Below are 17,023 nucleotides of genomic sequence, written 5' to 3'. Positions count from 1 at the left end.
ATCAGATTTTTTTTTTTCCTACGAAGTTTTATATCCACATCCTCTGTTTCAGGTCAGAGCAACCAACAAACTTGGAGTTTCTGGTATGGTTGGGGGAAACTCTTTCAGAAACGCTAAGACTGCTGCAGTGAGTGTACGGAGATGAGATGTTGTCATGCACACGTTTTTGAGTGGTACAAGAGGTTTAAAGGAGGACAAGAGGAAATGGAAGATTGCTGCAGCAATCTCGGCCCTTCTGTCAGAGATTTTCCCCAACTGTGCCAGAAACTTCAAGTTTGCTTGTTGCTCTGTGCTCATTGCTGAACAACCTGAACCAGAGGATGCGTATATAAAGTTATGTAGACAAAAATCTGATAGCTGCAGACAGCTTAGATTACAGTTACACACTTCAGATAACTTACTTTGAAGGTGAAACCTCTGTTTAAAATTTGGGTTTGAAATTAATTTTCTGTAACGGCAGTCATGGAACTTTTCTGACACACCTCATACTTGTGAAATTGAAACACACACACACACACACACACCCACACCCATGAATAACCAGTGACTACAACAAACTGGATTTTCATACACTTTGGGTTTTTTTGTTGGATGGAATTCTAAGTGAAATTTAATTTGAAACAAGAATGTGAGTGTTGGGGAAAAATGGAACCAGTTAACTTTTTGTTTTCCCTTAAAAATAAGTGCAAATACTACAAGGACCAAATATTAACCAACATACACAAACTGTTTTAGCAGAATTCTGTACATGACCTGTGTTCTTGCACCACGAAAGCTTCTCTCATTTTTCACTTAGTAACCTTTGCTTTATGTGACAGCTGCTTCTCTGAACAAAGTGAACACAGATAGGGATCGAAAATTTGTACACGGGAACTTGTAGAGTTCTTCCAAGAGCAAACGCCAGAAATTCACAGACAAATCATCATGTCCCATTTTCAATGGTGGCGCACGGACACGGCACAGCGACGACAGTGCAATCATGTTAATTGTGATATTTACAATAAACGTTAGTATCTACTACGAACTCAAGATGCGACGCAAATATGCATTTTTTCTTCCTTACAAAATTTTTTTTTTTGTTGCTGTATCTAGCAAATCATTTCACAATATTCATCAAATCCAATTCATTATTTTGAGCTTCCTTTAATCAAAAGGCTTGATCCTGCCAACGGACGTGAAATTTCAAGAATGATAAAGACAATATGAATGTGGATAAAAGGTGTCATTGACATATGCGTATGATGTGAAGCCTAGTCTCAGGTTAATGTGGATGCAATCAAAAAGAGGTGAAGGGATTTTGTTGTCACTGAGCCAGCGATTACGGAAAGCATACCTTGGAGAAAACATCCTAGCTTTGGTCAGTAAATAACCAATTTCGCAAGTCTTCCAAATTGCATCACGAGTAACGATCAGAATCCAACCTTTTTTTTATAGATGTGTCTGTACAGGTCAGTCAACTCTCAAAAGAAAAAAAAAAGGGTCGGTAATGTACAATTGTTACACTGAATACTAACAGAAGCATAAAACAGAATCACACAGCGATGCCCACGATTAGACTGAAACAGTTAAAACGTAGTAAGACTAAATTTTTTGCTTTTTTTTAAAGTGGTCCACTTAATGTATTCATAGAAACGGCTATTCACTGCATCATTCCGTACCCATTACATTGAATTTGATTTACAGGATTCCATCAACAATCTGGATCTTATGGGAAATACACAGGTAGCAATATATAATAATAAAAATGAGCAACACAAATGAAAGTACAAAACTATATCATTCTTAGAGACTATCTGAAAGCTGGCATGACTAAAGTACACTAAAGCGTACTTAGAGAAACATCCATTATGAGAAATGCAAGATTTGTACATATTTGTTGTCTCTTTGTACAAAAAGCTGAAAATTATACCAAGCTACTTGAAGAAAAATGCATCTGATTCCATTGATGACATGAATATGCCTTCTCTATCAACTTCAAAGGTCGCAATGCTAAAATATGACCTTTTCCAATATCGGCACATACCATTCAAGGATTATCCCTATTTTGAAAAGCAAGCGCCACTTTCAATGAAGCCAAATGCTCAATTGTGGTCTGCAAACAAAGTATGAACAGTGAAACTGATGAATGTTGTAGTTTGTTTTTTTTGCGTTTTCTCAATCAAGGTCAATGCTCTCTTGCTACAATGCACACAGTTTATCATCCTACGGCTACATACATACACAGAATTGGTTTGAATATCTTGCCTCAATTCTGTAAAAATGTGATGGCACTTCCAAATTTCATTCATGTACATCTGTTTAACTAGATTGGGCAATGCAATATCACTGGAGGCCACAACTTGTCTCGTTTCAAATTGTCTAGCATCCTTCCAATCTCTGTTTTTTAGGCGGTTTAACCCCTTTTTCTACCAAAAGAACAAAAAAAAAAAAAGGAATAAATGTAATGCACAAATAAAATTTAATAAATCGCTGTCGAGATTAACAATATTTAGTCTACACAGACAATTACGACTTACCTACAAAAGTGATCTATACAATCCAACATGCAGTACTTCATCAACTTAAATATCACAAATTTGTATAGAGCAACAACACAGCTGCTGGCTCTTGTGTACACCATGCTGTCTGGTCATTCTTCTCGTTTATGATACAAAAAGAGACAAATTTGATGCGAGAGCAGCCCTGCACATGGGGCAAAAAATGCACATCAAGTACAATTTTCTTCATTTAAAAAAAAAAAGGAAAAAAGAGGGAGTTCACAAATGCACAAAATATTCAACAACACTTTCATGTTTTCAAATCCTTAATTCAAATTCACAATGAATTATATGAAACAAGAAAATCAAATAATTTCCTCAGCTTGCACTGAAGGTTGAAGAACTGCTGGATATCTTTGGGACAAATTTACAACAAAAGGGTTGAGGTCAATATCGATAGTCTTATGAAATATTCAGCGATTCCAGTAAATTCCATCCCATTCCAGGCAAGTCTACAGCTGTTTAGCTCGCATGGACGATTCAACTTTCAAACTTTGATGATCAGATGAATGACTGTTGTGATCTGGGAAACCGACAGTTACAACCATCCAATGGAACACGCTGATGCGACTCCTTGCGCGTGCAAAGTAACTACGTATTGGGGGAACGGCTACAAAAGGAAAACTTCTACGGGGGCTGACCAGGACTTGTTAACGAGGTAATTTTTGTGTCTTAGTTTCCTGGCTTACAATCCCGACAAAGGACAAGAATGACCACATAAAACTCACAGAAGGTCCAGACCTTTAGAATTGTTTTTTTTTTTCTTTTTGCTATTGTAATCTTTACAATTATATAAAAATGAAATGAAGACCCCAGAGAAGGAAAAAAAAAGAAAAAAAGAATGGAAACAGTCAGAAAAATTTTATACAATACAGCTTCTGTTGAGACATCAACCATACGATGACAAATAACTACAAACACAGGCTGCCTAGGCCCCCTCCTCCTCTCCTCCGTCATCATCATCCCCTTCCACCTCCTCCACCCCTTCGCCTTCGATGTCCTCATCATCATCGTCATCGTCCTACAAACAAAAGGAAGCGCATCGCATATTAACACGGGTTCTGCACACTACACGAAGAAAATGATAGCAAATACAGTGAAGAGCCTCTTGATCACCAACTTTTAAACCCCCCTGGACTTTCTTCCTCTCCTTTGCAGTGGCTGCAGTTTTCATGATTATCTTTCATTACTTTTGCTCAGGGCCCGGTCACACAGCCCAAAAGTCGCGTAAACGCATGAAACATGTAAGAAATTCGAGCCTTATGCAATTTGCGCATTTCATGAGTTTGTCTGACGTGGAACCTTTGTAGTTGTTTGCCGATGTGCGCTGGATTGGCGCTTCACGCGATTCCAGGTTTTGAGCAGCTCAAAACTTGGCTTCGCGTAAAAGTTTACACAGTATTGCGCCGTTTTAAACGTAATTTTTGCGTAGTTTGCGTAGTTCTTACGCGAACAATGCACAAAATATGCATGAAATATCCGTGATCGTTCGAGAAAAAGTTGCCACTATCGCGATCATATGCGATTCATACGCAGTTCATTAGTGATAATGCGCAGATTAAGCATGGTTTTCCGTGGACCTCAGTCGTCGTGCACAACCACGAATTTGCCCTATTCTGGGCCTTTGCGTGCCTATGCGCTGCAAGTGTGTGGTTTGTTCGTGATTTTTGCGTGATCCTTCCGTAGTTCTTGCGCAATTCATCAGTAATTTTCATCGCTTAAATCAGCGAAAATTCTCAACGGACAAGCACGCACAAACAAATTTCTTGCGTGATTCTTGCATTTATGCAACTTTTGGGCAGTGTGACCGGGCCTTCACATACTTTGATGACGCATTTCTTTGAGACTGGACATGTGGTTCAAGTGTCAGACTGCCACAAACATTATGTCCGTCAAATCTTGCATTGATGCTGTGGCAAAGCAATGCTTATCTCCATTGCAAATAACTATCTACACTTTAATTCACATATATAAATTCACGTATTGTACTGAACACGCCACATTTTCACAAGTACATTTTGCAAATTGTTAATCACACATATGAAATGAGAGGGGGGGAAAAATTACATGTATTCCTTTCAGCAAAAAAGTTGCCCACAGCACATTTGGGTTATGGAAGGCAGCATTTTAACAAGCCCTTACATTTTCAAAAAACAAGAAAACAACTCAAAATACAATGAGATAACATTGGTATTGAGATTTAATTACACAGTTCACATCTATTGAACATTTCAGGCAAACAAACAAGTTGTTCCATGAAATATCATCAATCAAATATCTAAAGAATTTGGAACAAGTACTAGTGTCTAAACCCTATTTGCAGCTTAAAGAGTTCTGTAAGCCCTATTTCACTAACTACATGTATGTACTACAGTGTACTACCGTTATAATGAACAAGGTTATAACGAAATTCCGGTTACCACGAAGTAAAAATTCAGACTCCAATATTATCCGTTCTATGTTTTTTTATGGTTTATGTGTTCGGTTACAACGAAAATTCGATATAACGAAAGAAAACAGCCGGTCCCAAGGACTTCTTTATGACTGGAGTCCACTGCATATCACATTGATCACCTCAATGTTTTGTAAGTGTGACTGATGTGTGAATACCCTTTGAAACTGACGATAAAACGGTGCAATACAAATATTAATGCTGAGTTATTCACAGTAACATATGAAGAATTCAAATGCAAAATCCAAAATATCCACTTCTATTATTTTAGATTTTCCACAATTAGCCAAAAAGAAGAAAAAAAAAATCAACCAAAGACATTCACCTCCTCATCATCATCTTCTCCTTCGATGTCCTCCTCGTCGAGTCCGCTTCCGTCCAAGTCCTCCTCCCCCTCTAGGTCGTCTTCGTCGAGGTCCTCATCATCCTCCCCATCGTCGTACTCGTCGAGGGCCTCGAGGTCACCGCTTCCCATGATGTCACTCGTGCCTTCATCTTCTGCAGGCGGGACCTACAGCAATAAATTTCGCAACTGATTCAGCAACTGTGGCTTAATCAAACTCCTGCAATCTTCTTTGCACTAAAATGTACTATGTGTAATGACCTAAAGTCTTGACATTAAGAGCACTTTATGTGTCACTTCTTAGGTTTCTTTTTTGTTGTTTTTGTTTTCTCCGTCTGATTTCATTTACACTGATATGACACCCCATAACGTTTTTTGAAAAACATCTGCTGAACACTACTGTTAAAACATACAAAAGGGGAGAGGTTAAATTTGTTTGTTTCAAAAAAATCAAATGTACACGCTTCCTGATAAACATGACAAGCTGCAAATAATTAGAAATGAGTATGTCATAGTATGAGGAATCAGAAAAGTAGACTGGACATACAAACTGGTTTATGTTCACTGCAAACAGAGACCAGTCTGCAAGAATACATCTTTGTGGAATTTCAGTAGAGGATTGTACTGGATAATATTTCCATTTTTAAAACAAACTGAATAGACCGATTTTAATATTTTGATTATGTCTTCTCAGAACCCCTATTTATCTTGAGTATCCCGACTTTATGCAAAGCTGATGGCAGGAGGGGGGGGGGGGTTCATTTGTGATGGACAGAAAGTTGCAGAGAGCAATGTCTGACTGAAAACTGACACGTCAGCATGGAAAATCATAACACAATGTTAAATAACTGATAATTGCACGACAGCATTTAAGTCTCATTTCCAAAGGTCATTTGGAGGTCAGAGTGGTGATTGTGGGGTTACCTCAATTTTTGTCGAGTCTTGGGGTTACCATAACTTGCAAAATTAGCATGCTGATGCCTATAGGATTCATTTCTTTCTTTCCTTTTTCTCTCATGTCTTAAATAGACAACACTGGCACTAAAGAATCACTGTATAGTGACCACTTCACCGTACAGCCCTTGACATTTCAGAATGATTTCAGACTGTACTCTGAATTAAATTTATTTCAATGTCTTATCAAACATCACACCTCAGATTTATCTGAACTATATTCCGTACAGCAATTTTAAACAATTACTGCAAGAACTTGGTGATAAGCGTGATAGCCAAGCAGTTGGGAACACATATGTCACGTCATGGTAATTGCAATAGTTGACACTCACGCAAAAGTTGTATTTATATTTACACAAGAGATGGACAAAAGAAATAGAGGCAGATTCTGTCTGCAATGCCATTACACATAATAAGCACAAGTTATCTACATTCTTCCATACCAGGAAATATTGTAAGGGGTTGGGCCAGATGTCATCCTTGAGGACCTCTCCGAGTTCATCCGCTCCCGCTTCCGACTGCTCCGTGAACCAGCAGAAGAAGCTCTCGTTGTCGGCGTGCGCCCTCTTGCGCCCGTCCTTGAGGTTGCCCGACAAATTCCTCTTGGTCAGATCCTATAACATGGGTGGTGGAGATTAATCAGACTCTTTGTTTCTTGCCACAGTATGGTAGAATTAAAGGATGGTAGAGAATACAATACAAGGGAATACAATGCACCTCATAATGGTAGAGTAGAATATATCTTATTATGCAGAACTACAAATGAAAGATGCTATAAATATTGAGCACTGACTAAACGAATCACACAATTATAAAAATGTTTTTCGCCTTCCCTATATTCAATCATATGAGCGATAGTTCTTCAATATCCTGTTTAGAAACAGTTGTGACACTACAGGAAACAGCAAACAAAAAACAACATTGCATTCTTGTAACATCACAATAACATTAAAGGACAAGTTCACCTTCATAAACATAAGGATTGAGAGAATGCAACAATATTAGTAGAACACATCAGTGCAAGTTTGAGGAAAATTGGACAATCGATGCAAAAGTTATGAATTTTTAAATGTTTTGTGTTGGAACCGCTGGATGAGGAGACTACTACAGCTTGTGAGTCATATGCGTACAACAGTATAAAGAAAATGTAAAGAAAATTCAACATATTTTCACTTTTTTCGCATAATAAAAGAGCACTTGACTTGCCTCTTTCTAAAGGCAGGCGGAATAATATTACCCATAACATTTGTCGGTAACAAGTCGGACGAATGTGTACTTTTTTCAAAAGATGAAATTTTGTGAAATTCTCTTTATATTTTCCTTTTATTGTTGTACGCATGTGACATCTAAGTTATTCACACACTGCAGTAGTCTTCTCATCCAGCGGTTACTGCACAAAAACTTCAAAAATTCATAACTTTTGAACGGATTGTCCGATTTTCCTCAAACTTTCAATGATGTGTTCTACTAATATTGCTACATTCTCTCAATCCTTATGTTTATGAAGGTGAACTTGTCCTTTAAACATTTAATCCGTTTCATATTAAAAAAAATGTCATGAGACTAAAAATAATCAATGTCCCATCATATTGACTTGTGCAACCAATCGATACATGTAGATGAAAATGGGGAGTACAAGTATGCAAGGTTTCTTTCTTACATAGCTATGTACATAAGCCATGGAATCACTGCTGCTAATACTGTGAGCAGAACCTCCCTTTAGAAAGCACTCATACACAACACCTGCAACCCTCCAAGTACTTGATTAGAAGCCAAGTTACAAGGCTACAGATAAACTAAAAATACATCCACTGTTCACAGGTATCATGTCTGAGTAATGTTTGCCCACAGCTGCCAGGCTGCAAGAGAAAACATATGGAAGGGCTCATCATTGTCAGTATCCCTCAATCCGAAGGGTTGTCAATGTGAAAAGACACTTGAAAGTACAAGGACTGATTCTTGTCATTGAAGATATTACTCCTCATTTCTGAAATTATGTTTTGATCCACCCCCCCCCCCCCCCCCCAGCCATGCCATGTAATGGAGGTAAGAAATTAATTTGTGGTGCAGCAAATCCATGAAAGATTTCTGATTTAAACATGCATCACGAAAGCAGGGGGCAAAGTTCAAAATGACACAGCAATACTTAAACCCCAACTGACATGATCTTCACTGTGAAATTGAAAAGTTGGCATCTCCGTTTCGTGGACATCGTGCAATTTGTTGATCCAACCCTATGGAATGACCCATAGACGAAGTCACAATTACCTTGTTGGGTTTCCACCTGATGGACGTTGCATTTGATTTGGGGTCCCCTGTCTCGTTTAAGTGGAACTCTTTGCTTATTACATCATTCTCGAAGTATGGGTTTGGCCTGAAGTACTGCAAAAGACAATTGACAAAGAACTACTTAGAAAACACACAGAGTAAGCAGGTAAATGACAAGAACAATATATCATCGTTTTTCCCTTTAAAAAGCAGAAATTATTATATTCACCAATGACATCTAGCTGGGCAGATAAAGTGGTGACAATATAGCTGAAAAAAAAGGAAAACGGCAGTGGTGTTCTACCACAATCTGGAACTAAAAATACATAATTCTAATGGTACTAATTTATGTACTTAGGAACTAAAAGATGCTACCATAAACAAATGTTTAAGAAGTTGCATCAGCAAGTTGGAATTACAGTGTATGGTTAAAGAATGACATTTTATCTGAATTATACTTTATTGACCTTTTACATTTATACTGGGCCTTACACCATCTATTCATTACAATGATTTTTACTGCTACCCTCCATACATCATTCACTACTTCACATTCCACAATAAAATTACAGCTGAAAATTGTAAGTTTTAGCCAAAGAACATTGACTTTTCACCTTTGACCAGGAAGCAATTAAGCCAAAAATACAATCAGTGCATCTTTACCCCACTTAGCATACCTGGACCAGCCCTCAAGAAAATCCATTTAGTGTTTGGTTTTGCAGTTTTCTTTGAATTCAACAAGATGTGAGATGGATAGATAGACAATCCCCAAAACATCAGCCCCTGGCACATTTCAGGCCAGATGCATGAAAACTAGAAAAGCACTCAGAGAGCGCAGACCTCCACCGAGCAGCTCATATCCACCCACACACACATGCTGAAAATCACCCCATTTCCCTACATGATAAAGAAGTCTTTCTAGTGTCTCATACCTCATTAGCCTCCTGCTGCGCCTCGAGCGCGCGCTCATTGCACGCATGCACACCTCAAATACGCGCAGCTTGAACTCCCTCGTTTGTTGGCCCTATTTGCCAATGACAATCCTTCAAAAAAAAATTGGTCCGGATCACTACCAAATTAAAACACCTATCCCTTATTATGATCAACTCTTCCTGTATTATCATCCAAATCCCTTCACAATTTTCAGACTTATTTTTTTTTGCAAAAACACAAACAGACAGACAAACCAACGCTGGCATTAACATATTACCTCCTTGGCGGAGGAAATAAGAAAAGTTATAATAACAACCAGAGCATTTGATCTATAGATGGAGCTGTGCGACTATAGCGCTCATCTGAGCATGGCATTTTCACCTTTTTGACATTATTAGACATTACTAACTTTATAACTTATAATACATATTATACCGCAGGACAATGTGCCCTTTAGAATGTCATCCCTTTTCCTTACAATTCTTGAGTCACAAAATAAAATAGCCAAACAGAACTTGCATGTGCCTATTACATCTGCATATGACACATTAGTACCAAATAGACTTGTCCCAGTTTCACAACAAATATTTGTCATATCAAAGAATACAATACAGGTCTTTCTGGTGCATGCACACACAAATGAATACCTTTCTTTTATAAAGATGAACAAAAATGATATGAACAAAGTGAATTGAGTACTTACAAAGTTAATTCTGTAACCTGATTTGATGTCGTCAAACTCTTTAACCTCAACTTTGGTGAGGTACTGTAGTGCTTCTTCATCTTCTTCGTCTAAGAGCATTGATAATTGAGGGTGATGTGTGAACTGGGATGAACAAGAGTGGAGTCAAGGAATAGCTGCTTCCGGACAAGCATAATAAGCACAATTCTGGACAAGCATAATTCACAAGTATGAGGGCAAATGTATCATCAGGATTAATCATCTGTGTGGTCAGAAATAAAGTGCAAATAAACAACAACAATAAACAACAACGAACAAAAAACAAACAAAAAAAGAAAAATATTTTGCACATCTGTGGAGATCATTTGCAGGTCTGGACCCCATTCAAAAGTCACTTCGCGGGTACGCGGTTTCGAAGTTACGCAACATTATGTAAGTGCATGTCAAACTGTAAATTACTCAAAAACGTGATTTTGTGTACAAAACCAATGCAAATCAGGTTTCTATCTGAAATTCGTAACTGTATCATTATTTTTACTTTTAGTGATTAAAAACAATTAATTTTATGTTTCTTATGATTGAAATAGTGTTGCAAATGATTTGCAATGAAAAACAATAAAAAACAAAAAGTAAAAAACAAGGAAATACATAAGAAATTGTAAAAACAATAAAATACATAAGAAATTAAAATTGATACCAATTTTTTTTAACCTAAATTAAATCAGAATTCACCAAAGAGTCCTCAAGCAAAACATTTTGAAGTTTGGGGGCTTTATTTAATGATTTCCAGCCAAATTCTAATTTGCCCCCCCCCCAAGACTTTAAGCGCACAAAATAGCCCAGGTAAGTTTGGGTTAATTTGGGGGGATGGGGGGGGGGGGGGGCAGGAGCATGGTGCCCATTTTAACAAATTGAGATCCTTACCCCCTAGGGATGCTACCTGCCAAGTTTGGTGAACATCCATCCTGAGGTTTTCAAAAAGAAGATGAAAATGTACAATTTAGGTCTCAATTTGGACCTCCCCACCCCTGCTCGCAAGGGGGCACCCCTTGATCTGCTATCAAACAAACTCGAAACTACAGTCATTAATGTACTAACTCATAGTATTAACTTAGCTCTATCACTTCTGATTCTACAGAAGATTTTTAAAGATTCCTTAATTTTGGGAAGTTTGGGTCCCTTGGGGCCCTCCAGGTGGGACATGGTGTCCATTTGAACAAATTAAGATCCTATACCCCTAGGGATGCTACCTGCCAAGTTTGGTGAAAATGGGTCATGGGGTTCTCAAGAAGAAGATGAAAATGTACAATCAAGGCCCCATTAGTGCCCCTCCCCACCCCCTCCCTGGGTCCCAAGTGGGGCACCCCTGATTCAGCCTTGAACAAACTTGAAACTACAGTCATCAATGTACTAACTCATAGTGTTAACTTAACTCTTTTTTTGGGGGGGGGGGGGTTGGGCACCCCTGGGGGCCCCCTGGGTGGGGCATGGCGCCCATTTTAACAAATTGAGATCCTAACCCCCTAGGGATACTACCTGTCAAGTTTGGTGAAAATTGGTCTTGGGGTTTTCAAGAAGAAGATAGAAATGTAAAAAGTTTACGCACAACGCACGCCGGACGAAGAGCGATCGCAATAGCTCACTTCAGGCTCAGGTGAGCTAACAAGAGACCTGGGGGGTCTCGAGTTCACCTGAGTCTCGCAAGTTCACCTTCCATGTATTCTCGCTCACTATTGCCTGAGGACATGGCAAACTTGGGGGCATGGAACAGCTTTGAGGGCCTCCATGGGGCCATGGTGTCCATTTGTATTATTCTTTCACACTGGTCAAAATAACTGCCCAGGGAACTTAGAAAATTTGACTATGCAGTTTCAAAAAAAGGAAAAGAAGATAAAAATGTAAAATTTGGCCCCCCAAGTCAGTCCAGGCTTGACCCCTGAATCAAAAAATGAGACCCAGGGGTCTCACAGTTACCAGAGTCTCGCAAGTTCACCTTCCACACATTCATGCAGATTCCCTGTGAACATTGCATACTTGAGGGGCAGGGGGCAGCTTTGAGAGCTGGGGCATGATGCCCATTTGCATATTCCATCACACTAGTAAAAATACCTGCCAAGTACACTGTACTTAGAAAGTTTAACTATGCAGTTAAAAAAGAAAGACTTAAAGCTTTCATCACTTTTGATTTTAGATAGAATATTTTTAAATATCAATTAATTTGGGAGATTTGGGCCCCCTGGAGCCCTAAGGGGAGTACGGTGCCCAGGTGAACAAATTGAGATCCTATTCCCCTAGAAAAGCTACTGCCAAGTTTGGTGAAAATCCATCATGTTGTTTTCAGAAGATGATGAAAATGTACAAGCTAGGCCTGCATTTGGACCCCCCCCCCCTACTCCCCTCCCACCAGGCTCCAAGGGGAGTGGGGGCATCCATGGATCTGCAATCAACAAACAGTCATCAATGTACTAACTCATGGTAATAACTTTGCTTTATCACTTCTGGTTCTAGAGATAGAAGACTTTTAAATGTTCCTTACTTGGGGGGCTTGGGCCCCCTAGGGTCCCCCATGGGGAGCATAGTGCCCAGTTGAACAAATTGAGATCCTAACCCCCTAGGCATGCTACCTGTCAAATTTGGTGAAAATCCATCAAGGAGTTTTCAAGACGATGAACATGTACAATCCAAGTCCCCATTTAGACCCCCCCCCCCCCAATTCTGCCATGATGAAGCTTGAAACAACAGTCATCAATGAACTAATTCATAGTATTAACTTAGCTTTATCACTTCTGGTTCTTGAAAAGATTTTTAAAGATTACTTTTTTTTTTTGGGGGGGGGGGGGGGGGGGGGGTTGGGGCCCCTAGGGGCTCCCGAGGTGAGGCATGGTACCCATTTGAATGAAGTGAGATCCTATCTCCCTCGGGATGCAACCTGCCAAGTTTGGTGAAAATTCATCATGGGGTTTTCAAGAAGATGAAAATGTACAATTTAGGCCCCTAGTTGGACCCCTTCTTTCTCAAAAAGTGAGTGAACAAATTGGAAAGTTTTGTATTGCACTATGGTGAAAGTCTTCAAGAGAGCCGGTGTTTATTTGTTATAAGACAAATCATATTTCATGATGAATAAAACTGCAAGACCCAAAGAAGATATCAAAGGTCATCATGTTTCAAAGTAAAATCTACCAGAACACCAGTAAATTCACTGACAAACTATCAGATGGAACCACTAACATTACATTCACATGTGAATTCCCGGCAGACAAGGTTGTACACATCTGGCCAACCCCCTACACAAAATGAGCTGATCCAACACTGCTCCAAGGCCAACCCTAGTTTCTATCTCTATTTTCATAAGCACTTTGACTTGAAAATGGGCAGGATATTTCATGTTGTGCTTTACAAACATCCAACTTCCTTTGTCAAGTCCAGTTTTTATATCAAATAAGGTATTAAAAGAATATCATCTCCAATAGAGATATACAATTGCTTGTTCGTATGTAAAAAGGCATGTTTCCACTTTCAGCTCAATTTTTAGTCAATGTCTTCATTTCTTATGTTATAATAACGCATTTATAACAATCACTAAGTATGTTTAGCTGAGTACAAAACTGTAGCATCCAGCATTGTAGTATTAAAAAGCTACTCACAAACTGAATTAGAGGGGTTGTGTTGTTTGTCTTTCATTTATTTATTTATTTTTTTTCGGGGGGGGGGGGGGGGGGTGGAGGGAGAATAGAAAAAGGATACTGTCGTTGACCAAAAGTGTGGGATCTTCTCGATGAGCTTGGCCCTCTTCTCAAAGAAGGGTTGCCTCAATGTGTTGTACTTCTGTTCCACCTTAAGGATCTCCTCACTCGCCATCTCATTCAGGTTGTCAATCTCATTCTGTACATTGTCGATCTCCTCAATGGCCTGCTGGTTCTCCTTGTCCGGGTACTCCCCAGCTACACAGAAGATACAAACAGGGAAGACACTGGACATTAAAACACTGCCTGGCACAAAGGTAAATGCTCAATCACAAATCTTGTGAAGTTATCAACCACATCAAAATGCACAATTCAGCATACCTCAACAGTCTTAAAGGCTCTCAGCAGTAAAAATAATTTTTAAGTATTTCAGAGCTGACACAGTACATTCAGAGGCAGGAAGCTCCATTTGATTCAGTGCATTCATGTTACACTGAACATGTTTGAAACAAAAGTCTGTTACAACCAAGTAAAAAATTCAGGTCCCAAAATTGTTACATGTATTGGCCTCTCTCTTTAATCACTTTATCTCTTCCACTATAACAAAATTTCATGGGTCATTTTGCCTCTGAAGATTCTGCTAGGATCGAAAGCTCAGGCCTCTTTTGACTCCATCATACTCAATTGGCTCACCACTATTGGATAAGCAGTTTTCAGCAGCTTTTTTTGTGTGTGTGTGTTTTTTTGCTAAATAATGAAATTTCAATAAAATGAAGGAAAATTATCAGTCCCAAGGACTTTGTTAGAAGACAAGTTGCCTGTACTGGGATATAGTCCTCTAGACCTCTTCTTAAAGGTTGCAGCGGGCAGTTTCATTCATTGATGAAACTGCCCAATCTGGTGTGAGAGTACTGTAGCTTCCTGTAACACATACAAGTTAACTCCTGCTTTTGTTCAATGTACAGGACACTGATAGAGGGCACCATATGCCATAGTCCAGTTTGTGTCAGATGGTGCATCATATCAGACATGCATTCACCGTATGCGCGCAATCTGCTGGAGCTGGCGCGCGTACTGCCTTGTGCTGCAAACCAGACCACCCCATGCCACACAGAGGGATGACCACACACTGACTGGTCACTCTTGACCGTGCATATCACCAATGAGCTTTATGGAAAAAGTTGCATTTGTCTAAGTCGTACAATTAGTGATCAAAGCATTTCTTCCAACTCTTCCGGAGAGGCGGGAAGATTTTTTAATGTTTAACTGCCACCAACAGTGATAAGCCATCTATTGAAATATCTCATCTGCAGTAATAAAACTATGATGCTGATGTTCATTACAACATAATATTGCACTTATTCTTTCCAGGGACATGACAAAGTATTTGTGTGGTGTGATGTGTGATGTAGTCAAATCATGATAGCCATCATGATAATCATTGCAGAGCTGTTTTCGGAAGACAAACTTGCTGAAAACCAACTTAACAAATGCATTACATATATCTAATTCAAAAAAAGAATCACCTCCCAAATAAATATCAAATTGATAACTATAGTAAAATCTCTCATGTGGACTTACGCATACAATCACAAATATCATGTGGTTGAGAGTCTACAAAACTGATGAACCCAACAACCAACCATCAACAAATGGGGGGGGGGGGGGGGGGTTGTCTGACTGAAGTGCTGTGATCAGAGCTCTGCAGTACCAGTGACACGATGTGTTACTGTTACGAGTTAAGCTGGCTGCTCCCTTGGTGAGTGGGCAAGATAAACAGTCTGCACCACGCCATTCCTACGACAATGTGTTACAAAGCACAGTATAAATAGCTAGCTGGATCTGGGGCAAACTCCTACCAGTGGTAAATGCAAGTTTAATCAGACAAGCGGGGAACGATTAGGCTTCAGTAAATGAAAGAATAATACTTGAGCACCACCACACATTCTTCATTTTGACCTGAAAAAGTCAGCTATGAATAAAGTCTACACTTTACAGGATATATTGTCATTAATGAACCATTTGAGACATTAAACTGTGTGTGAATGCACAGCATATTTCGCAGCGCAATAGCTTCATAAACGACAAAGTGATCTGACAAACCGTGTCCACAAATCAGCATTGAACTAAATGGGTCTGAACTGCATTTGCGCACCTCCACCACCACAGCACACTCCACAGTTCATCCATATATCCACCACACAAATACAGATTACAGTGCGCGTCATTTGTATACACGGCATATCAATGCATGTACACAATGGAGAACCATGCTTCGCAGCTCCATCACGACAAAGTAGAGTGTCTCCTATGCTAACGCAAGCATCCGAATCCGTGCCTTTCCACTGGCACGTCTGAAATATTGTATAAATTTAGTCTAGTATACTCACGTTCTGATTCCTGTGCATTCTGACCGTTCTTCGTCACTTCTTCTTTCCTGACTTTTGCTGGTGGAGACGACATTTTGTCTTCACGAGGTTACGCTCAGAGGTGACTGAGTCTGCGCAGTGCTGTTCGAGGCAGTTCAATCATTTGCTCACGCTACATTCAGCGGTGACCTCCGTTGATTTCTAGGCCATTCACATAACTTCGTGGAAGCAGCGAAATGAGGACAGCGACGATATTCGCGAACCGCGTGCAAACCATGCTTCTGACAAAAGGCTCCATACTGAACACACGCGGGAACCCGGCCGCATTCAACTCTGACCTTGCAGTTGCACACTTACGGGCAAAATGTATCGCCATAGCAGAGAGCTCGGGCCATCCATTTTCAGCGCACGCAAGTAGTAGCGCTCCTAATGCGACCAATGAAATTCATTCAATGAGCACTCTTGCAGCGGGGCGGTGTGATTGTGAAGAAGTGGAGGAAGAAGAATGATAAAAAACACGAAATTAATAAAATAAAAGAACATCAAGTGACAAATTGGTGAGAAAGGATTGAAGATAGATATCTTATAAGTCTGTGTATTCATTACTCTTTCGAATCCTAACATTTAAAAAAAAATGCTATGCCTGCTTGCCGATTAGATAGCTCTCAGCGAAAGAAGATAATTATTTTCATTTCAAAAATACATGTATGATTTCCTCGTATGACAATTATGCCTAACATTCAAATACTTACTGATTTTAGCGGAATTTGCATGAATAGCTAGCTCTTTGATCGGCAATAAG

General features: G+C 39.4%; 1 protein-coding gene across 1 annotated transcript; it reads right to left on the bottom strand.

Moving 5' to 3' along the window:
* Positions 1–592: 592 nt before the first annotated feature.
* LOC139744759 (protein SET-like) lies at positions 593–16,348 on the bottom strand. The gene is made up of 7 exons (XM_071655180.1): positions 16,243–16,348; positions 13,914–14,110; positions 10,191–10,313; positions 8,555–8,668; positions 6,730–6,900; positions 5,315–5,500; positions 593–3,558 (listed from the first exon to the last, which is right to left on the bottom strand). The coding sequence occupies exons 1-7, from the start codon at positions 16,313–16,315 to the stop codon at positions 3,466–3,468; spliced, it is 957 nt and encodes a 318-aa protein (XP_071511281.1). The 5' UTR covers positions 16,316–16,348; the 3' UTR covers positions 593–3,465.
* Positions 16,349–17,023: the final 675 nt, after the last annotated feature.

The sequence above is a fragment of the Diadema antillarum genome, unplaced genomic scaffold (genome assembly GCF_040938485.1).
Source record: "Diadema antillarum isolate AM-2024a unplaced genomic scaffold, OU_Dant_1.0 seq00001207_RagTag, whole genome shotgun sequence".
NCBI lineage: Eukaryota > Metazoa > Echinodermata > Echinoidea > Diadematoida > Diadematidae > Diadema > Diadema antillarum.
The sequence above is the reverse complement of the archived record's forward strand: the minus strand, read 5'-3'. Positions and strand labels throughout refer to the sequence as shown.

Coding starts and splice junctions, on each gene's coding strand:
- LOC139744759 (XM_071655180.1), bottom strand. CDS start 16,315: ATGTCGTCTCCACCAGCAAAAGTCAGGAAAGAAGAAGTGACGAAGAAC. Junction 8,669..10,190: donor CAGGTTACAGAATTAACTTT/GTAAGTACTCAA, acceptor TGTCTTTTGCAG/TACTTCAGGCCAAACCCATA. Junction 5,501..6,729: donor ACCCCTTACAATATTTCCTG/GTATGGAAGAAT, acceptor TTATTGCTGTAG/GTCCCGCCTGCAGAAGATGA.